This window comes from Eschrichtius robustus, chromosome 6 (assembly GCF_028021215.1).
Source record: "Eschrichtius robustus isolate mEscRob2 chromosome 6, mEscRob2.pri, whole genome shotgun sequence".
Taxonomy (NCBI): Eukaryota; Metazoa; Chordata; class Mammalia; order Artiodactyla; family Eschrichtiidae; genus Eschrichtius; species Eschrichtius robustus.
The window spans coordinates 88,762,754-88,786,463 of record NC_090829.1 but is presented as its reverse complement, the minus strand read 5'-3'; the positions used below and the strand labels follow the sequence as shown (position 1 = coordinate 88,786,463).

At 32.9% G+C, this 23,710-nt stretch overlaps 1 protein-coding gene across 3 annotated transcripts in view; it reads left to right on the top strand.

The window, feature by feature from the left end:
* Positions 1-23,710, top strand: part of NECTIN3 (nectin cell adhesion molecule 3) — a 136,430-nt gene that overhangs the window by 72,164 nt on the left and 40,556 nt on the right. For all 3 annotated transcript variants that reach the window (XR_011074332.1, XM_068546776.1, XM_068546777.1), the window contains exons 6-7: positions 5,091-5,229; positions 7,386-7,470. Coding sequence is in view for 2 of the 3 variants with exons in the window: in XM_068546776.1 (XP_068402877.1) it covers positions 5,091-5,229; positions 7,386-7,470 (224 nt within the window). In the remaining variant the exon portion in view is untranslated. The remainder of the gene's footprint in view (positions 1-5,090; positions 5,230-7,385; positions 7,471-23,710) is intronic.

Genomic DNA, 23,710 nt, shown 5'->3' with positions numbered 1-23,710 from the left:
CATTTTTGTGGGGTTTTGTTGTTATTTGTGCCTACATTATTGGTGTTATCTTACATTCTGTCAGTTCTTTGCAGGAATGGCATTTACTTGGATTAAATGCCTACTAGTATATAACACGGATTAACAGATACCCTCACTTCGTTTATGAGTCAGATGTTCACCTGTCAGAGCACGCATGTCATGCCTCCTTTACATTTTTGACTTTTAGTTAAATCTAGATAAGTTTTTAGTTCATTCAGCTGAGCTCCCATACATCACAATATGTCTGTCACAGGATGCTGTGTTGAGAGGGACAACCAAGTGAAGATGTAACTGTTTACTTACTTTCATTCTGGAACTGTCCCACTCCACACTTCCTATAGGAAATTTTGGGTGCCCTGTGTGGCAGGGTGCCACCTGACAAGTGGACCAACTAGGGCTACCAGTGCCAATCCGTACTAGTACAATGGTAATTTTTATTAAATGCCCTCTCCCTCTCTTTTTTTAGAAAAGTGATGATTTCTTCCTATACTTCATTGGAAAATAAATATTTTTATGGATTCTCTGACCCTACCTTGCGGCTTTTGCTCTATTGTGAGGACAGGAACTGTGTAAAATTTATCCTTGCATTCCTAGCACAAGGCCTGGCACATGTCGGTTACTATTGGTAATTTGTTGGATGAGAAGCTGAGGAGACTGTCCTGACCCAAATAGAGGACTTTTATTAAAAAATAGTGAGATAAATATTTGGATGGATATAAAGGCTTAGATGTCATATTGTAAAGATAAGCATTAAAACAGCTATTGAAAAATAAAACAGTGGGACACATGGGGAAAATTTGGTAATACAGTAACATGTATTATGGGAATATATGAATTTAAACCCAAATGAAAGTTGGGAAGATAAGTTTGTAGGGTATTACATTAAGCTGTGAATCAATCCATGGCATCACAGAAGTTTTGGTGGAGGAAATGAAGAAAAAGAGGGATGAAACTTAACATCTCAATTGTTGGGATTTGGTGTTTTAATGTAAGTGTAAAAAGGGACTATGGATTTCTGTACTCACCCATTTTAAATGGTTTTAGCAAATTGCCAGAAACACGTATTTTAGTGTATGGAATAGTATTTAACTTTTTTTTTTTAATTAATTAATTTATTTATTTATTTTTGGCTGTGTTGGGTCTTCGTTTCTGTGCGAGGGCTTTCTCTAGTTGCGGCGAGCGGGGGCCACTCTTCATCGCGGTGCACGGGCTTCTCACTGTCGTGGCCTCTCTTGTTGCGGAGCACAAGCTCCAGACGCACAGGCTCAGTAGTTGTGGCACACGGGCTTAGTTGCTCCACGGCATGTGGGATCTTCCCAGACCAGGGCTGGAACCCGTGTGCCCTGCATTGGCAGGCAGATTCTCAACCACTGCGCCACCAGGGAAGCCCAGTACTTAACTTTTAAAAACTTTATAGTGCCTCAGTTTCAGATGTGAATCAGGTGAGCACGTGTTTGAATAGCCTTTACGTAGGCTTTATTCACTTGTATCAGAGTGATAACAAAGATAAACTTTAATTCAGTTTAATATCTGTAATATTTGTGTATTTCTTTTCAAAAATTAATGAAAGTTATTTCTCATATCTGTATTAAATTTTTTGTATGATTTGTAACTGATTTTTGATAGCTTTCTCCATAAGACATATGCATGGTGTCTTTAATTATGGATAGTATACTTTGGTTGTATTGAGGAATGCTGTTTTTCTGTTTTTCGAGGTGAGTTTCCAATGTATGTGGGTTAATAAGCAGCTGTGATAACAGAAAGATGTTCTTTTGGGAGACATGCACCAATCCTTTAATACTAAATATTTTAATGCTTTTGTCTTTTTGTTTTCTGCTGCTTGGAAGCATACAATTAGATTTAGTAGAACATCTCCTTAGGTGATGGTAAGGTAATGTTGCTTCATGTCAGTCACTCAGTAAACTAGCTTAATGTTTAAAAATGCCAAATTTTTATACATTTGCTTAGTTAAATTTTTTTTCTCCTTGTAGTGGTTTTGTTGGAATATAGAGTCTATGTAGATTATGAGGACAGGGATGTGGGGAGGCAGTGTTGGGGCTAAATTCTCAATTTTCGTCAAAATTCTTTGACTTGAATGCAAGAAACTTGAGCTCTTCCTTTGCATTTCATACTAGTGTTCATCACCCTTTAATACTTTTAAAATCTTAATACTCTTAAATATATTATTTCTTCTTTTCTCAGTAAGTTGAAGAATCAGAAAAGGAAATATGATATATATGTCATATATGTACTTAATCAGTTTACCTATGTAGAGTAGGATATCCAATTGGTAAATGGACTCTACCTAACTTTTCTTCCACTTCCTCATTTCAGCACTTACTAGCCTGTTCCAGTACTAAGAAGAGTTGTGCAAAAAATGTTAGAGATGAATAAAGAATGAATGGAACCAAGTGAAATAAATATGCTCAAATTAAGATAGAAGGAAGAGTTACAGTATACATACAGTCAACTCTCAGTTATGGAATTCTAGAGCTAGAAATTAGAAGACTAATGGGATAGAATTGGATAAGTAGACCGTAATTTAAATGTTTAAAGAATAGTATCTATATAGACTTGAGAATTACTTCAGGATATTAAAAATAGTATATATTCAGAGTTGGGAATTACATTAGGATATTAAAAGTCTGATTTTGATTTATTACTTACAAAGCACTACCAAATTAAATATTATTGCTAAGATTAAATGAAAGGCTTTCTTGTAGGAGGTGTGAGGTTTGATGAAGAATTTATAATGATGTGTTGGGATTGAGTGATATATATATATATATATATATATATAATGATGTGTTAAGATTGAGAATCTTAATTTGGGCTAATTATATTCAAAGAGTAACCTGAGTTTCTGAAAAATAATTTCAGAAGTATTAAATAAATATGGTATTAACTTTGTCATTATCATCAAAATAAGAACACCCAAATTTAAATTCTCCACGCTTGGGCAAAAGTGATAGGACCACTTTATTCCTTAGCAAAAGAAAATTTTCCATTAAAGGGAAATCTTTTAACTAGTGTAGAATAGGTAGCATACTTGACACATTGGGATTTTTTATTTTTGCCACTGACAAGGTGTATGACCTTGGTCAAATAACCTTGGTCATGTAATCTTAATAGGTTTCAATTGGCCTATTGTTAAAAACCGAATACAAAACTATAACTTACATGGTGGGAAAAGTGATAGTGTAGAAGAGAAGACTGGCCCTACATCATCCCAAGTCTTTTTTCTACATTTATAAGAGCAGAGCAATACTTGACTGGCTTGGTTTTCAAATCTTTTTCTCATGTAGCACATATTCAAATGGAGTTAGTAGTGATTAGAGAAATGAGCAACAACACGAAGATAAACCAGATATGTATTAGCAAATGAGGGTAACATCCTGAACAATGAAGCTGGTTATATTGTTTAAAATAATTGTATATTTTTAGATTCTATTCAGTATTTGAAAGATTATCAGATTGGGTTCCTTGGCGCTCATTGGTATAAGATTTTTAGTCTAGAATGAGGCTAATAAAATGAACCATTAATAAACAAACCCAAGATCATTAGTTTGCTAAAGAAATGTTTATAATTGGCAAGAAAGTAAAACATTGTTTTTAGCAATCTAAAACACCACATGAATCACATTTTAATATGAACAGTTGGGAAATGCTTCTAAATACACTATGTATGTTTTTGGAAATACCATGATGGTAAGTAGGTGAAACATATTTCAAAACTGATAGTGCTTAATTCTATTTAAATTTGTCATGTATGGATTCCAACAGTAATTGTAATTATTTAAGGGTGTATATGAATGTCAATTTAATTGAAGACTAAGAGTTCTGCATTTCCAAATAGGGGACCCAAAAGGAGAGACTACGTTAGATGTTGCGAAAAACCATTCTTTCCCAAAAAGGGCTTACAGGTGGAGGCTTCTATCCTGCCCTAACCTAGCTTTATTTCACCCTGTGTTCTCTCCTATTCATCGACTGAATGACCTTGGGCAGAATATTTAACTTTAGAATAGCAGTATCTTCATGTATAGAATGTTACCTTAAATATCTTTCTTACTGGTTAGAAAGATAAAATCGTGTATATTGAAGGTTCTTTGTAACTGATGGGTCGCTCCACAAAATTCAGTTATTGGATTTAATATGGCTGAAATTGTCAAAATAATACCTACACATAAGGATTGATGGTTTTGTCATATCCGTAATACTTATATTTGAAAATAATTTTAGTAAATTCCTTTAATTGGGAGTTCATAAAGTAGGGTGACTTTTTTTTAGAATTGTGTGAAATGCTAACTACTAAATATGTTTTTAACATCCTTTCTTATAAAATTTTGTGGTGCAGACTGGAAAAGAGAAATTGGTATTCAGAAATGATAGAGTGTGTCTATAGCCAGGAGACAGGGAAGAATTTACATAATTTTGTAGTATAGACACTATCTTAAAGTGTAATTTGTATTAAATGTGTGTGAATTAAGGGAAGTTATCTGCAGCAAGTACTGTTTTAATAATACTTATATTTTAAAATCTTAAATTTTGCAATGTCACTTTTTGACTATTAGGTCTGGGATATTTTCTGGTTTTTGGTGGTGTTTTCCCTTTCTTGAAGGTTTTTGGTTTCTTTCATAGAATTTCTTTTAATAGAATGAAAGGTAAAAATCTATTCAATACATTGTTGGCTAACTCCATTAAGGAATACTGAATTTTTTGTTTTTTTTATCACCTTTTAGAGTAAGAACTTAGTTTTCATCCTTTTCTCTATCTTCTTTTCTCATCCAGACATTCTTTGCCCGTTGACAGTAGGTTCACTCATTGATACCTGACTGGGGATATTCTTTTCATAACTTTAAAAAAGTAAAGTTGGAGTGCTAAAGTGACATCTTGCAAGGAATAAATGTGTTAGCATAATGCTACAAAAAGTAACGAATCAAATTTGGGGTCTTCTAAGCTTGTGGTTGGATAACATACTTAATCAGTCCTTGCACATTGTAGAGATCAGAGGACACAAACTCAAGAACTCTTAAAATTGTTTGAAAAACCTAATTTTTGTTACTTTACAGAGGTTCCACTTAAGCAGACCTCTTCTATAGCTGTAGCTGGAGCTGTAATTGGAGCTGTCCTTGCCCTTTTCATCATTGCCATCTTTGTGACTGTGCTGTTGACTCCTCGAAAAAAGAGACCATCCAACCTTGACAAAGTGTAGGTAAATTTTTTGCTTGTGTTCAACTGTGAATATTCAGTATGTGGCAGTCTTTATCTTTACAGCTACTCATATGAGAAGTGTCTGAGGGATGGAAGTAAAGATACTGTTAGGTCTTTGTAAGATGACTGGTTTTGTCAGAAAGTCTGACTACATTTTGGTAAATAAACAGTTGCAAGGGGCTGCTAGAGACAAATATATTAGACACCTTTTTAACCTACAGTATATTACATATCTTTCCAAATGGTAACATAATGACTCTATGTTGTCCTGCCTTCTGAGTAAAAATGCAGGTCTTCCATGAAGTAGTTGAAAGACAGATATAAAAAATCTTAGAAGTTTAAATTACTTCTTTAAATTGTTTATGCCTGTCTTATGTATAGATATAACTAACTTTCAACTGCCAAAAGTTATTTAATACATTGAGTTTTAAAGCTTTTATCTTAAAGAAATTTGGTTTTGGTGTATTACAAAATGTGCTTTTATTTAAAGAGAAAGCAATGTTTTGGACCTAATCATGAGATAGAATTATAAAACAGAAATTGCACTCTGTTGTATAATCAAAAGACCGAAGTCCCAGTTCACTTAATTCCATCAGCAGCTTTTGTTGCTTCATCTGTGAAATGTGAATAATACTTTTCCTGCTTACCTCATATGGCTGTGATAAGAGTAGAATAAGATGATGTTTATGAACTGTGAAGTTCTATACAAATGACATTATTTCTTGTGTGGTTATTAATGTTTTTATATGAGGACATGAGGCTGGCTTGAAAGAATGTATTTCTTCTGTCTTCATAAATGCTTTGTGTATGTCTCTGCCTCTCTAATCTGACACAGTTAGAGCACTGATCTTTTTGGATTAAGGACACCTGGGTGTTAGCTCTATTACGATCAAATTAGTGGTATGATCATGAACGAGTCACATCACCTCCATGAACCTTGGTTTTCTCACCTAAATAACTTATGGCATCTTGGAGCTATACATTTGCTGTGATTTTTGTTACATTAAAGGAAATAATTACCTTAAATAAAAGGACTATAAAATACCCTTTTAGTCTAATACCTGTAAGACCGGATTCCTCTAATATTTCAAGAGTATCTAGCTTGTGGTTAACTTCATCTTAGTTGCCAAATTATCTCAAGCTTTTCTATAATTTCAAAAACATAATTTACTAGTAGGCTAGTAATTACATCCATGTAATCATTTTATTTATTGTTTGAATTCTGTTCATTTAAAATATTATTTCATGCCCACATGGACAAGTGAGAATTTGTAATTTCTTTGGCCTCTATAGCTTTCATCCTCTTTATCTTTTAATATAGGTAAAAATTTTATTTGATTTACTGATCTCAATTACTGAAAATTAGTTATCTGTGATCTTCAAAAGTAGGAGAATATATGAAAACTTATTTTCTAAAATGCAGAGAGCTACAAGATATATTTAATTCTATTTTTGTTGTAATGCAACAATTTAAAAATATATGAAAATACTTTTTTTTGGTAGATTAGGTCATTTTGGCAAAGATAAATGCATTCCCCAAGGATGTAATGGTCTCTTTATTTATTTCAGGTGCCAAGATTTATAATGGTTTGTAGATTGAAAATCTTAATTTACATGATGAATATTCTAAGAATGACCATGGCTTTTGAAAACTAATTATGGAAGTATTTCCAAAATATAGTATAAACTTTTTTTTTCATTATCATTTTAAGATATAGTCTTTTGAATCACTTTTATGATACTTGGAGGAAAGTGTTTTCCATTACACATGTTTGACTATATTTAAAATGTTGGTAGGCGTAAGTCATATGTAAAAATGTGCAGTACTTTATTAATCATATACTAGATTACTTGCTTAATAATAATGTTCAAAAAATACTTCTATTTGCTTCTTTTTTAAATTTTTCAAAGAATTGTTTATTTCAGATTAGTCCTAAACATTAGAACCTTTAAAACCAGTTCACTTTTTTGTTCCAATTATGATTGATTAATGGAAATATAAGAACTGAATTAAACATGTATGCTAATACAAATATTAGTATGAGGAAAATATTCTCAAAACTTAAGCGAATCTTGAATGTTTCCCCCACCCACCTTTTTTTTTGTTTTTTTGCTAAAAGTGGCAATCGCATTTTTTAAACTTTTTAATGCAGGATCGACCTTCCACCCACACATAAACCACCTCCTATGTATGAAGGACAGTCCCCCCCTTTGCCTCAGAAAGACCTTCTATATCAGGTAAGTGTTCCCGAGTACATGTAAAATAAAATGAAATAAAAAATATTAAGCAACGTATATTATTTGTTTCAAAATATTATCTAGTCATTATACATTAAATATTACATAATAATATATAATCATTTCTCTGAAACATTCAGGAGATCAAATTTAGTCTACAGATTGGTAAGAAAAGAAGTTATGGCCAGTATAGGTAAGACAAATCAACACTGTCTTAGGAGTACAAATATTTACTAAAAGCTTATGGCTGAAGACTTATTGTTAATAAAGTTTTATTGACATACAGATCCATTGTAAAATATGCATTTTTATATAAAATAAAAGGTAGAAAAATTGAATGGTAGGGTATAATGTATGATGGAGAGGTTTTTCTCCTTGGCATATGTATTTTATTTTTGTTTACTTTTCAGTATATGCAAGGTTTTCAGTATATGCATCTAAGTTTTAGCATTCCTTTATTTAGCAACAAAAGGTTTATATTCCAATTTAAAATTCTGGGCATGAATATTGGGCCCCATTTTACACTTACGATAATTTAAAATTTCTTTTGGAATCAGTTTACACTAATTCGTGTGAAAGTATTGATTCAATGCTTCTGTCTTAGATTCTATATCTAGATTAATATGCTCTACTTGGGAAAGTTGAAGCCATAATGCTTTTATTCTTAACTTTAATTGTCTTGTTTTTGCTTTTTTCCTCTATCACCCATGCAGCCTCCTGGGGCTCTAACCCTGTATTGGGGTTTTATTACCTGTGACACTATAATATTTTTCTCCTAAATTACGTCCTGTGTCTTCAGCTTGAGTAAGGCAAAGGAATATTTCTGTTAAGATGTTCTCAGCTTCCGCTCCTAGGTTGACCATATAATCAGTCTCCTGCCTGAGCATGGGGCAGGGAGGAGCATTCCGTGGCATGTGCACTCACTGACAATGGGCACCACCTTTGTCATCTTGCACAAGTTTGGTGTCTTAGGGATGAAGATGCGCCATCTTTACAGAACTCTTGTTTTCACATAAAGAATACAGCCTCACATCTTTTTTGGCAAATAAATTAACTTGACAAGTAGTGTGAAATGTCAACAAAATATTTAGCTAAAGGTGTTGTTAACTGCTGCAGATGGATAGCTGTCTTTCTTCCTCCACAAAGCTAGTCACTAACTGGAGGATTTCTAGATTTAGGTGTGGGAATTTTTTAAGAATGTTATTAGTAATTTTTTAGTACAACTCTAATTGCATATAATTTTATTCCTGTCCTTAAAATCAGTTTATTTACTTGTTATTTAATATTTTCAAATTAAATATTTACAAAAGCTTATGAATTGAAAAAAAATTATTTGGCTCAGATCATGTGTCCTGGGTTTTAGGTAAGAAAATATAATCTCTATATATGTAAGCGCTGCTAAATAAACACAAAAGGAAGATTTTTCTCGGATGACTTGACAGTGGTACAAACTGCAGTTTTTATCCTTGGAGTCAGAGAAGTCTTCCTGGATGGATCAATTTTGCAAGTAGGATTTTGATACATGTGATAAAATTACTCAGTTGTTGATTAGAGTAAATTGCATAATCACAAGCATAAATCTAGGTGGAAATGAACAGTTATGTGAAAGAGTAATGGAAATTTTAGAAAGGAAATTGGTGGGACAGCATCTGCAGTGGATAACAAACATTGGACTTTGGGAGTCAGAGACCATTTACATTTAGTACTATTGTGACTTTTTCCTCATCTGTTAAATTAAGGTGAAAAACATGATTGATTGTTTCCCTCTTCTAGCTATAAAACTGAGTCTATAAAATATTGCTAAGGGTCAGCTGGTTGCTGTCATTTTGCTTAGGAGAGTCAAAACTTGAGTTGGAGATGAAATAATTCTTAATTCTATAAAGATTTTGAGAATAATTTAGGCTAAAATCATTATCCATCAGTAAGATAATTTGTTATGATTCATGTGTTATAATGCCGTATGGTAATTATATGGCTGTCTGCGTTTTAATTAATGTTGTGTTATCAAAATGCAAAATACATAGGACTGTTTCCTGGTTACCAAGAAATCTGTAAGTGTGTAATTACTATCTAATTATTTTCATGCAGTGATAGCGTGCTGTAATAGTAAATGCCTTCATAATGTTCCGCTTCAGTAGATAACTTGTCAACTTTAAACTCATGAGGTAATTCCTAATTGAAGTCATTAGTCCCTAGCCCTCACAGCCAGGCCATGCTCCCAAATATTACCATGGCTTTAAGGAAGAGAGTCCCACTTGTTCTACCCCATCAGTGTTCTACCCTTGGGAAACCACAGAAAGAAAGAGTTCCTTACTACTTAACTTTTGTCTCCCCTGCTTAACCATTACTTTTGTGATGATAGTGCCAAAACTCATACCTGAGAGTTTTCCCTCTAAATATAAGTTAGGAGGATGAGGCCTGGTATTGTGAGGAGGTGATTTCCTTGAGTGGGAATGGAACTATTACCATAATGCAGAGAAGATGCATGGAGGCACACATAAGTATGAGGGAAATAGAAAGAAGAATGTCTTGCCTGAAGGCAAAGAATAATTAATACCACCAGCTTGTCATGTTATTAGTTGATAATCCTAGAAAAGTGAGTCTTCATTTAGGAAACAAATACTAACTCAGGACATTTTATTTTCTTAACATTATAGGTAATAAGTAGATATATTTTTGGTACAAAAAAATCCAAATACTACAGAAATTTAGAGTTAACGGTTAAAGTTCTGTTTCATCCCCCTATCCCCGAATGTATTATTTCTTTCCCTAGAGGTCACCATTGTTAGAAATTTAAATATCGTCCCAGACTTTTTCCACAAGTTTACTTTGAAGCATACATCGTCCATATTTACATCTACAAGTAGTTTCTTTAAAAACATAAATGTGGTCATAGAAATTGCTTTTTCCACTCTATTACCAATATTTTTCAGAGTGACTAATGTTGCCACCTTTATCAAAATCCTCTGGGTTATTAAAAATGAAGATTCTTGAACACACATTCAGTTTTACTGAATCAGTATCCCAGGGCTTGGAGACAATGGGCATTTTACCTAGCTCACCAGGTGAATTTTAACGCACATTCAGGTTTGAGAACTATTGCTATTTCTCTGTCTGGTTCTTAATGGCTGTAATAGTATTCCATTGTGTTGATATACCACAATTACTTAATGATATTCCTAGGTTTTTTCCCTTTTTTTTTTCTATTACAGTAATTGCTGCATTGAGTGTACTTTTATATACTTTATTGTACACATGTATTCATAAAGTATATGCAAAGAAATAGAATTACTGTGAATATTTTTTACATTTAAATATGTGTCACATTGCTGGCCAACCTAGCTGTATTAATTTATATTCCCATAAACAGTATATTAAAACCCATTTCCCTCTCTAATACTGTTCAGTAGAACTTTTGTTGTTGTTGTTGCCAGTTTGATAAAACTGGAAAAATAGTTCATTTAAAAGCTTCATAGATTCCTGGAAGAAGTTTCATAATTGATTGCCTATTTGTAGTTCTATAAACCACCTATTTGCATCTTTTTTCAAATTTTCAGTTACTTTTTGAACTTTCCTTGTTAATTTTTTAGCAGCTCTTTGATATGGACAGTAATCTTTTGTCTTATATTCGTCCCTTATTTTTTAACTTTATAGTGTCTTATACAGAACGTTTAAGTTTTTATGTAGTTAAAATCTCTTTATCTTTTTCCTTATAGTTTCTGGAAGTTATATATTATCTAAAAAGACAATTTCCCCCTCTCTCCCTGATCTGAAATGTTAAAAAATCATACAAAACTCTTCACAGTTTTATCGGATGTTTTATTTTATTTTAAATAATTTAAAACTTATGTTTGCTTATGATATAAGGTAGCGACCTACGTTTTTTCCCCAATGGTATAACCAGTTGTCCAAAAATTATTGAATTGTCTGTCCTTTTCTATGATTTGAGGACACTTTTATCCTAAAATAAGTTCCCATATATATTAGGTATATTTCTGAACTCTTAGTTCTGTTAATGTTGTTCTGTGTTTCTCTTCTTAAAGCAAGACAACACTGTTTTTTTTAATTTACTTTTTATTGAAGTATAGTTGATTTCCAGTGTTGTGTTAGTTTCTGGTGTACAGCAAAGTGATTCAGTTATACGTACATATATATAATATATATATATAATATATATATATATATAATATATATATACATACACACACAACATATGTGCGTGTGTATGTATATATATACTTTTTCATATTCTTTTCCATTATGGTTTATTACAGGATATTGAATACAGTTCCCTGCGCTATACAGTAGGACTTTGTTGTTTATCCATTCTATATATAATAGTTTGCATCCGCTAGTATTTCAGCAGAATTTACTATCTGGAAAAATTATGATTTTTTTTCCCCAGTAATTCACTATCATATATCATAGTCTTTAGTAAATTTTTGTAAATGTTCATCGCAGAGTGTTGTGGAGGAAGAGTGTTTCTACATTTTTTTTTTTTGAGTGGCTAATACATGCAAAACAGTATAAAAGGGTATTTTCTAAAGTCTTACTACCATTTTCCATTCCTACTTACCCTACCCCCACCACCTCCTACAGAAAACCATTTTTATCAATTTCTTGTTTGTCTTCATATGGTTTATGTAAAACATAGACAAGGAAACACACACACATTTTATCTTTTCTTGAATAAAAGGTAACATATATACACTGTTACATATCTTGCCATTTCCTCTTAAGATATACTGGAGCTCTTTCTTTTTGGGGTAAAAATCATTCTCATTCTTATGTCTACTAAGATTCTAATGTGTATATATTACATAGTTTGTAATGTCAAAATATTTTAACAAACCAGTAATGCTGCAGTGAATAGCTTTGTATATATGCTATTTTGTATCTATGCAAGTATAATCTGTAGGATACATTTTTAGACTTGATCTTGCTACATCAAATAGTAAATGTGTTTATAGTTTTTATAAGTACTGTCAAATTGTCCTCTGTAAATATTGCACTGTTTTGCACTCGTGTGAGTAATGTTTGAAAGTGCCTGTTTCTCCACATTCTCACCAACGGTATATGTATTCCACTTGATTATTGGTAATCTGATAGGTGAAAAATAGTAAATATATAATTGCAATTTTGCAATCTCATTATTAGCGAGTTTCAGCGTCTTTTCAAGTTTTAAAAGATCTTTTTTTTTTTCCTGCAAGCTGCCATTCTTTTGTGTGCTATTTAAAAATTTTATAAATAGATATGAAAATTTTTTGTTTTGATTCCAGCATGAATAATATGTACATTGTTCATTGGTATCTAAATTTGTGGTATACAGTGTTAAGTAAGATGACTCATATTCCCATAGATTTATGTGATAAAATAAGATTGAAAAATTAAGAAACTATGTTATGACTAGAGCCCTAATATTATCAAATTGTGTGGCTTTAGAAACATGATGGTCCTACTTGTTATCAAGTTGTGGAGTTAGAGATATGTCCTCCAGGTATCTTAATTTCAGTTACTAATCATACCATATTTCATTTATGGCTTTCTTGAACCTGTTCACCCTACTACTCTTTATAGTTTTATAGATTCTCATTATTTCTCCTCAAAACTCATCTTTCCAACATATCACTGCCAGTTTCCAATAGTATTTTTAGATAAGCTGTTTTTGCTAATTATTACTGGTCTGGTTTTCTCCCTGGATCTGAATATTTTAACGTGTTTCCAGATACCAGATATCAGTAGTTATGGGCTTTGGGGTCAGGGAGAAGGGAGAGAGGAAGAAGATAAAAGAATTAACATTTTTCTTCCAAATTCAAGGAAACTAAATGACTGAGTGGAATATTTAAGTAAATGAGCCCTGAGTATTTCTAGGATGGTTTTGCCCTAGAGTAGCAAAGTTTTCATCTGCATATTGCCTCCAGTTAATAGGTGGTGGTAATTATTGAGATAAGTAGTGAAAGAATTGTAGGGCCTTGTTCTGGTCTGAGGAGGGAAGAAGTTTTGTGATCAATGAAGCTTGGATGAAATATTGATTTATAATATTTATATTTATAAATGAATAATATCTAAATAATATATTCAAATAAAATATTAGTACAACCTCTGAAGTATAAAGGATTGGTATTTTTACTAAGAGCTCTACTAATCAATCTTATAAATGAGAAAAGATAAACCTACTTGATACGGTTTCATAAAGATTAATAAATTACCATATGCTACATCCTTAGAACAGTGCCTGGCACATAGTGAATACTATGTGTTTGCTGTTATTATCATTATTGTTAGTTAAAAAGAAGCTATGTAATTCTTAGAAAGTTATTAAAGAGACCAAGCAGTGAAATTATTTCAGTAGAAGGATAAAACTGTTACTACTTTGGCTCATGTAAACTCGGCATATATTGCTTTTGGAAATTATTGATACTTTTATTATAAGCTTAGCAGTGCTTGAAATGAAATTAAAATGGAGTTTGCATCTTTTGATTCATAGTTCCGTTTTGTTTTTTCTCTGTCATCCATTTATCAAACATATTTCTTAGGCTAATATGTCAGTATTGGGAATACATAGTCAATAAAACAGTTAAAAATTGTTGTCTTCATGGAGCTTACATTTTAGTGACAAATAGATAAATGCCTATGATGACGTTTTTTCCCCCATTTTTTGGAAAGAATTTTATTGAAGTATAATTGGTATACAGCAGATACACAAACACATACATACATACATACCCTAGAAACATCACCACAATCAAGATAATGTACATATTCATCATTTTCAAAAGTTTCCTGGTACCCCTTTGTAATCTTCCTCTCTTGTCATTTCCCTGCTCCCTTTCTACATCCCCAGGGAACCAACTACTAATCTGCTTTCTATCTATATACATTAGTGTAAATGTTCTTGAATTTTATGTAACAATCATACAGTAGATTCTCTTTTTTGGTCTTGCTTCTTTCATTCCACATAATGATTTTGAGATTTCTTCATGTTGTTTTGGTCTTTCCTTTATTCCTTTTAGATAGGTGTACCTTGTAGAGATACTACATTTTGTTTATACATTTACCTATTGATGGATATTTGCATTATTTCCAGTTTTGGGCTATTATAAGCAATGCTGCTATGAACATTTATGTATGTCTTTGTGTGAACATATGCTTTCATTTGTCTTGGGTAAACATGTACATGTGGAATGACTGGGTCATATGGTAAATGTAACTTAAAAAGTGTAACTTTTTAAGAAAATGGCAAACTGTCGTCCTAAGTGGTTTTACCATTTATGTTCCCACCAGCAATGTATGAGTTGCTCCATACCCTTGCTACCATTTATTATGATCAGACTTTAAAAATTTTAGGTACTAATAGGTGTGTGGTTAGTTCATTAGTAGTTTAGTTTTTTCCCTAGTTACTAATACATGTAACGTTTTTTTCATTTGCTGATTTGTCTTCTTTAATGAAGTCTCTGTTCAAATATTTGCTCGTTTTTATTGGGTTTTTAAAAATTATTGGATTTTGAGAGTTCTTTATATGTTTTGTGTTATGGAATGCATGTTTGTGCCCCTCCCCCTCATTCATACATTGAAACCCTCATCACCAGTGTGAGGGTATTTGACAGTGGGACCTTTGGGAGTGATTAGGTCACCAAGGTGGAGCTCTCATAATGGGATTAGTGCCCTCAGTAAAAAGAGACAGGGGAGAGCTTATTTCTCTTTCTTTTCTCTGCCATGTGAGAGATTACAACAAGAAGGTAGCTGACTGCAAGCTAGGAAGAGGGCCCTCACCAAGAACCAAAATCTTAGACACATAGGAGGTTTGGACTTCCATAGAACTGTGAGAAATAAGTGTTTATTCTTTGCTTAAAGAATGGCTTCACCTATATGTGTTAATATACGATATTTGTTTTTCTCCTTCTGGCTTACTTCACTCTGTATAATAGATTCTACCATGCATAAGATAGATAGCTAGTGGGAACATGCTATAAAGCATAGGAAGCTCAGCTCCGTGCTCTGTGACGACCTAGAATGGGTGGGATGAGAGGGGTGTTGGGAGGGAGGTCCAAGAGGGAGGGCATACAGGTATACATATAGCTGATTCATTTCATTGTACAGCAGAAACTAACACAACACTGTAAAGCAGTTATACTCCAATTAAAAAAAGAAAAAGAAATTAAGACAGATTTAAAAAAAAAAAAAATGAAAAAAGAAAAAAAAAGAATGGCTTCACCTAATCCATGTTAATTTGTTACAGCAACCTGAGCAGAATAAGGCATTTTGATACAAGTCCTTTGTTAGATAATATGATTTGGAAACATTTTCTCCCATTCTCTTGGTCGTCATTCTCTAAACTTATTTTTGAAGAGCAGTTCGTAATTCTGAGGAAGTCTGATTTATATGATGGCAATGTAATGCCATGCTTTCTTTCTGGAATGTGGGTGTGTTGTGGTAATACCTATTTTTATTAGTTTCTATTAATTTGGTTAATATATTTTTATGATATATCATTTTTATTTTTCCTGTATAAGCATCAGCAATTAGGAAATTTAATGAAATATTTCAAAGACAGTAGATTTTCTTCGTCACTAGCATTCCTTCAGTATCTAGTATCCTCAGGAGACATAACTAGTGTAAGTAATTCTAATCTCACCTGAGAAATAAAGAAATTAGGAAGATTTGGCCTCTGTAATAGTATTTTGTGGCCCATGGTACTGAAGTAGCCATTATCTCTTTATATGTTCTGTTCATCTCTGTATCAAAAACAGTAGTTAGCACAGAGAATAACTCTTGTTTTTAGTAGAATCAAATGGGACCTAACAGTTTTGTTATAATAATTAAGAAGATTCAGATTCACTTATTTTGACTTGCTGTAAATTATAGAAATACTCTAAGAAACTTTATTTCAGATTTACTGTATACATGTAAACCAGCACAGATCTGGGGAACCTGGAGAGATGATTTCTAGGCAATAAAGATTCTAAGTTTAATTGCAGTTTAGTATTTTTAAATGGTTTTGCCAGCATCAGTGCATTCATTATGTGATTTTTCAGAAAGGAGTTGAAATCCTCTGACCCCGATTCTGATTGTTTCTGATTTGTAGCTGAACTGTCTGAGTGGGAAAGTTAGGTCTATCTTAAGGAAAAAAAAAAAATTAAGTAATGCAGTATTTCCCTCGAAACTATTTCTAATACAGATTGAATTATTTTATGTAGATTAAATGATAGAAAAGAGCTGGCTTCATCCTAGTCACCAATACTCATTACCAAAAAAAAAACAGTAGATGATTAAAGTAGAACTAAATGTTGGCCTTTTAAGATGTTCTGAGCAATCCAGAGAGAATACTTAATTCACACCTTTTCGTAAGACTTTTTATAGTAAAATTCCACTTGGTTCTGTCTTTGTTATAAACATCTCACCTTCTTTCTTCCTTTTAAATCCTATCTATGTTATAAACATCTCATCTTTTTTTCTTCCTTTTAAATCCATAAACAAGTTATAAGAGCTGATTCATTATAAAAATTATATACTCACTATTTGTTCTTAATAGATGTGTATTTGTGAGTTTCCTGTTTTTCTATTTTCTTAATTATAAACTCTTTAGAAATAGAAACCATGACTTACTACTGCCTTTGTAACCTATCTTGGTGTCTAATAAACTGCTCTGTACAAAGGCTATTCAGGAATTGTTGTTGAGTTGCTGTGATAGTGAAATTAATTGTTTGCAAAGTCAGTTTCCCGAGCTAGCTGAGGGTTATTCCATGAGTTTGGGGGAACAAAGAAGACAGCAGAATCTATTAATAGTGTCACCTCATCCTTCTGCCTGTGTAATACCTAGAAAGTTTATTTTAAACAACTTGGAAATTTTATAGCCAGTCCATCATTAATTTTGAGTAAGATGGTGTAACAAGGTGCTAATCTATAATATCTTATCATTTCCAAAGATTTAATCACCATACACTCCTAATAACTGGAAATGAACCTCAACTTTTTGACATTACCACCAGAATACTTTTAAAGCACCTCATAAACCATGTTAAAGTCTGAAATATTAACTCAGATTTAATACTAAACTTTGGGGAATAAAACTGTTTTAATGGCTCAGTGCTACTTGGGAACTCCTGAAAAAAGTATTATCCTAACCATTAATTTACTTAACTTGTGTTTTTTGCCTTGGTTTTTGAAGAATTAAATTTAGTCTATTCATACCTGAGAAGCAATCAGAATATTCAATTGCGAGTGGTTTGAGATCTGTGTTAAATTCACACTGCCATCAGGGAACTATAATTCTTAATTAGAGGTGACTCTTGATTGACTCATGAGTAATGAGAAGTAAAAGAAATATTGAAGTTAAGTACAGTAAGCTAAGTACAATGAACTTTCCTCCCAAATTTTAGGGCACCTAATAGCATTCTTTATTTAAAAGCACTCATGATTTCCTTTATTGGGAGAGATTCCTTTTTAAGTACAGAGACAGAGAGCTGAGTTATTTTAAATGTTCAAAGCAACTAAATTTTTTTCAGAGAATAGACTTCTTATTTGTGAATTAAATTTTACATAGACATTATCAATCAAACTTTACTTTGAATTTGGCTACTTAGTCGTAATTTTCATCTTGGCAAATTGTTGTTTTGAAATTATTTTGACATGTTAAATATAAAAAATTAGTAAAGGCCACACATGAACTTTTGAGAGAATAATGTAAATAATATATTGTTTTAGATAATTGTTACCCATATGTCTAAACTTATAATGTTCATTCATTCATTCAGTGAATTACAGTAAACTATGCTGAGTGATTTTTTTTTTTTTTTTAGACTCTTCCTAAGCAGATTCAGTTATGGAGTCCTTGGTTAAATTAAGCTGACCTAAATGGAGTGTTCCTTCAGGCAGCTGCTATCATATTGTGACGTGTGCAGTGCTAGTGTGGCCTCCATGCCTGCCACAATGCCTGACTTACCATCAGAGAATAATAATAGAGATAAACAGAGATTAATAAGAGAGATTAGTAGAGATTAATTTAGTGATATCTGTTACTACCTGTTAACATGAAATCACTATGGGGAGACTAACTCAGACTATTGACTATTATCAAAACATTCCTAACATATTGGGACAGCAGTCTTGTATCCTAGAATTTCCAGGATTGTCCTAATTTCACATATTCGTGCTTTAGTGTCAGTATGTATTTAAGTGCACCTATCCCAATTTTGAGACTTCTTGCACTTTGCCAAGCCTTTTCTCCAATTTCTTAATAGCCTCTTTCTCCATTTCTGATCATTCTAATTCAAAGTACTTTCTTCCTATATTTAAAATGACTCCTATATCTTAACATCTGAAAAATATTCCTAAACTAATTAGAAGAATATCTAATTCAGAATAAAATGTGCAATGTGAACTATAGGAAAAGAACTTGTCACAGTGATAGTCGCTTTCAAAAGTAATAGGAGACATTAATCTTACCGAACTTCAAGAGGTAGAGAGTAACATGGGTTCTAATTTTCTGATCTGCTACGTATTATATCATTTATTTAATATTTCATTTTTATTCCCTATTTCATAAAATGATAGAGTAACTAGAAAACACATAAGATACATTTAGGAAGAGCCAGAAAATGGGGTAATTGACCCTTTCATTTAGTTGACTCAGATTTCTTAAATAAAATGACATTAGAGTGAAGATTTTCATTAAAGTAAAATTTTAAGTTGGAAACCTCTTAAATTTGAAGAAATCATGTTTGAATGAACCAATTTAAACATTTCTAAATAGTCCATTGGCTTTTTTTTAAAAATAAAAAACCTCAACGATAAAGCATAGGCCATATATATTTTTTTAATGCTACAAGTTAGAAATCAGAAATACTAAATAAAATTGTATTACACTTCGTGTATTACACTTGTCTAACACTCGGAAATTAAATTCAAGATGCTTTTTGGTTTAGAAATCTTTACAATGCCAAAAATTAAGAAAAATTTAAAAAATCTAATAGATGGAAAAACATTCAAAAGAGTTTGTTTTGGATAAAGTAGTCAAGACCCCAGTTTATCCTTGGGTGAATTAACCTTAGTCATTTGACCTAGAGCCACTAAGTTATTCCATTTTTTTATGAGTATGGGACTCTTTCACCCAGTCTGCCTTTGCAATTTGTCAGATGAGTTTCCATAGTTACCAACCTACCATAGTACAAATTTCCTGTTCCTGGGCATGATAGTAGACATAGTTAGCACTCTCTTTCCCCAGAGACATGCTGTCGCCACTGGTTAAGTTTAGTTGCGGCATGATTCCAGATTTATTTTGTTGATTCTTTGGCACATGTTCTCAAACCAAGATGTTTGTCCCCTCAATTTTATGTACTCTGCTTTACTGATGTTTGCTTAATTAGGAATATGTGCAGGGCAAGCAATTAGCCTATTGTTGACTCATTGTTTTTTAATGTATTGCTTGCTATTTGGGAATCTGACTCTGAAAAGGTATAAGCCCCAAAGCGATATACGTGTTTCCTTGGGCGTATAAATTTAAAAGTCAATCTTATAATTCAGACTAAACAGTATTTTATTACTGAGGAATTAGTAAGACTCGTTGGGGGAAAAGACTTATCCAGAGTGGTACTTTGGTTTGAATCATTGGTGCTGCCTTACAAATATTTTTCAAAAATCATTAGGCTTGTTATCATTCCCACATTTATAAAAATGCACAACTCACTTTCTTTACCTTTGTGTACTGATTACTAGCAAATATGTATGTAATATCACCTCTTATGATGACCTCCTGTATGTCTATTTTTTTTTTTTATTCTTCAATTTGTTAATATGGTGTATCACGTTGATTGATTTGCGTATATTGAAGAATCCTTGCATCCCGGGGATAAATCCCATTTGATCATGGTGTATGATCCTTTTTTTTTTTTTTATTCAAACAGAAAGTCACAAAAATTATAATCATCCTCATCAGTTCACTCAGTCCCATGTAATTAATTTTTTTGTATCTTGATCTTTTGTTAGCACTTTTATGAGTTCATCAGTTTTCCATTAGAGTTCTGAAAATGCTTATTCATTCAGTTCAGCAGTATAGTCAGTTACCAGAAACCTGTACTTGTCAGAGTCTTTTCCATGAATTCCTTGAAGATGAAACCCTTCTATAGGAACATTTTTGCAAAAGCATCAGAGTACACCCAGAACTGTCTGTAAATGACAAAAGACTTAAAAATGACCACGGTTAAAGATTTGATGAAAGTTCATAATAATGCAATTGACAAGGAAATTTAGTTATTTCTGAGATATACATTTTAAAGTAATAACTAGAATTATGACGTAACATTATACCAGAACATATAACATTTTTAGAAATTTCATGTAATGTCTGAAACATTTATATTAACATATTTCCATACAAATAACCCAAAGGAAGTTTAGTATTAGTTGGTTTTTTTGTTTGTTCGTTTGTTTTTTTATACTGCAGGTTCTTATTAGTCATCAGTTTTATACACATCAGTGTATACATGTCAATCCCAATCGCCCAATTCAGCACACCACCATCCCCACCCCATCACGGTTTTCCCCCCTTGGTGTCCATACGTTTGTTCTCTACATCTGTGTCTCAACTTCTGCCCTTCAAACCGGTTCATCTGTACCATTTTTCTAGGTTCCACATACGTGCGTTAATATACAATATTTGTTTTTCTCTTTCTGACTTACTTCACTCTGTATGACAGTCTTTAGATCCATCCACGAATCAACAAATGACACAATTTCGTTCCTTCTTATGGCTGAGTAAATATGTACCACAGCTTCTTTATCCATTCGTCTATCGATGTGCATTTAGGTTGCTTCCATGACCTAGCTACTGTAAATAGTCCTGCAGTGAACATTGGGGTGCATGCGTCTTTTTGAATTATGGTTTTCTCTGGGTATATGCCCAGTAGTGGGATTGCTGGATCATATGGTAATTCTATTTTTAGTTTTTTAAGGAACCTCCATACTGTTCTCCATAGTGGCTGTATCAATTTACATTCCCACCAACAGTGCAAGAGGGTTCCCTTTTCTCCACACCCTCTCCAGCATTTGTTGTTTGTAGATTTTCTGATGATGCCCATTCTAACTGGTGTGAGGTGATACCTCATTGTAGTTTTGATTTGCATTTCTCTGATGATTAGTGACGTTGAGCAGCTTTTCATGTGCTTCGTGGCCGTCTGTATGTCTTCTTTGGAGAAATGTCTGTTTAGGTCTTCTGCGCATTTTTGGATTGAGTTGTTTGTTTCTTTAATATTGAGCTGCATGAGCTGTTTATATATTTTGGAGATTAATCCTTTGTCTGTTGATTCCTTTGCAAATATTTTCTCCCACTCTGAGGGTTGTCTTTTCGTCATGTTTATGGTTTCCTTTGCTGTGCAAAAGCTTTTAAGTTTCATTAGGTCCCATTTGTTTATTTTTGTTTTTATTTCCATTACTCTAGGAGGTGGATCAAAAAGATCTTGCTGTGATTGATGTCAAAGAGTGTTCTTCCTATGTTTTCCTCTAAGAGTTTGATAGTGTCCGGTCTTACATTTAGGTCTCGAATCCATTTGGAGTTTATTTTTGTGTATGGTGTTAGGGAGTTTTCTAATTTCATTCTTTTACATGTAGCTGTCCAGTTTTCCCAGCACCACTTATTGAAGAGACTGTCTTTTCTCCATTGTATATCTTTGCCTCCTTTGTCATAGATTAGTTGACCATAGGTGCGTGGGTTTACCTCTGGGCTTTCTATCTTGTTCCACTGATCTATGTTTCTGTCTTTGTGCCAGTACCATATTGTCTTGATTACTGTAGCTTTGTAGTATAGTCTGAAGTCAGGGAGTCTGATTCCTACAGCTCCGTTTTTTTCCTTCAAACTGCTTTGGCTATTCGGGGTCTTTTGTGTCTCCATACAAATTTTAAGATGATTTGTTCTAGCTCCGTAAAAAATGCCATTAGTATATTTGATAGGGATTGCATTGAATCTGTAGGTTGCTTTGGGTAGTATAGTCATTTTCACAAAATTGATTCTTCCAGTCCAAGAACATGGTATATCTCTCCATCTGTTGGTATCATCTTTAATTTCTTTCATCAGTGTCTTATAGTTTTCTGCATACAGGTCTTTTGTCTCCCTAGGTAGGTTTATTCCTAGGTATTTGATTCTTTTTATTGCAATGGTAAATGGGAGTGTTTCCATAATTTCTCTTTCATATTTTTCATTATTAGTGTATAGGAATGCAAGAGATTTCTGTGCATTAATTTTGTATCCTGCAACTTTACCAAATTCATTGATTAGCTCTAGTAGTTTTCTGGTGGCATTTTTAGGATTCTCTATGTATAGTATCATGTCATCTGCAAACAGTGACAGCTTTACTTCTTCTTTTCCAATTTGTATTCCTTTTATTTCTTTTTCTTCTCTGGTTGCCGTGGCTAGGACTTCCAAAACTATGTTAAATAATAGTGGTGAGAATGGACATCCTTGTCTCATTCCTGATCTTAGAGGAAATGCTTTCAGTTTTTCACCATTGAGAATGATGTTTGCTGTGGCTTTGTAGTATATGGCCTTTATTATGTTGAGGTAGGTTCCTTCTATGCCCACTTTCTGGAGAGTTTTTATCATAAATGGGTGTTGAATTTTGTCAAAAGCTTTTTCTGCATCTATTGAGATGATCATATGGTTTTTCTTCTTCAATTTGTTAATATGGTGTATCACATTGATTGATTTGCGTATATTGAAGAATCCTTGCATCCCTGGGATAAACCCCACTTGATCATGGTGTATGATCCTTTTAATGTGTTGTTGGATTCTGTTTGCTAGTATTTTGTTGAGGATTTTTGCATCTATAGTCATCAGTGATATTGATCTGTAATTTTCTTTTTTTGTAGTATCTTTGGTTTTGGTATCAGGGTGATGGTGGCCTCATAGAATGAGTCTGGGAGTGTTCCTTCCTCTGCAATTTTTTGGAAGAGTTTGAGAAGGATGGGTGTTAGCTCCTCTCTAAATGTTTGGTAGAGTTCACCTGTGAAGCCATCTGGTCCTAGACTTTTGTTTGTTGGAAGATTTTTAATCACAGTTTCAATTTCATTACTTGTGATTGGTCTGTTCATATTTTCTGTTTCTTCCTGGTTCAGTCGTGGAAGGTTATACCTTTCTAAGAATTTGTCCATTTCTTCCAGGTTGTCCATTTTATTGGCATAGAGTTGCTTGTAGTAGTCTCTTAGGATGCTTTGTATTTCTGTGGTGTCTGTTGTAACTTCTCCTTTTTCA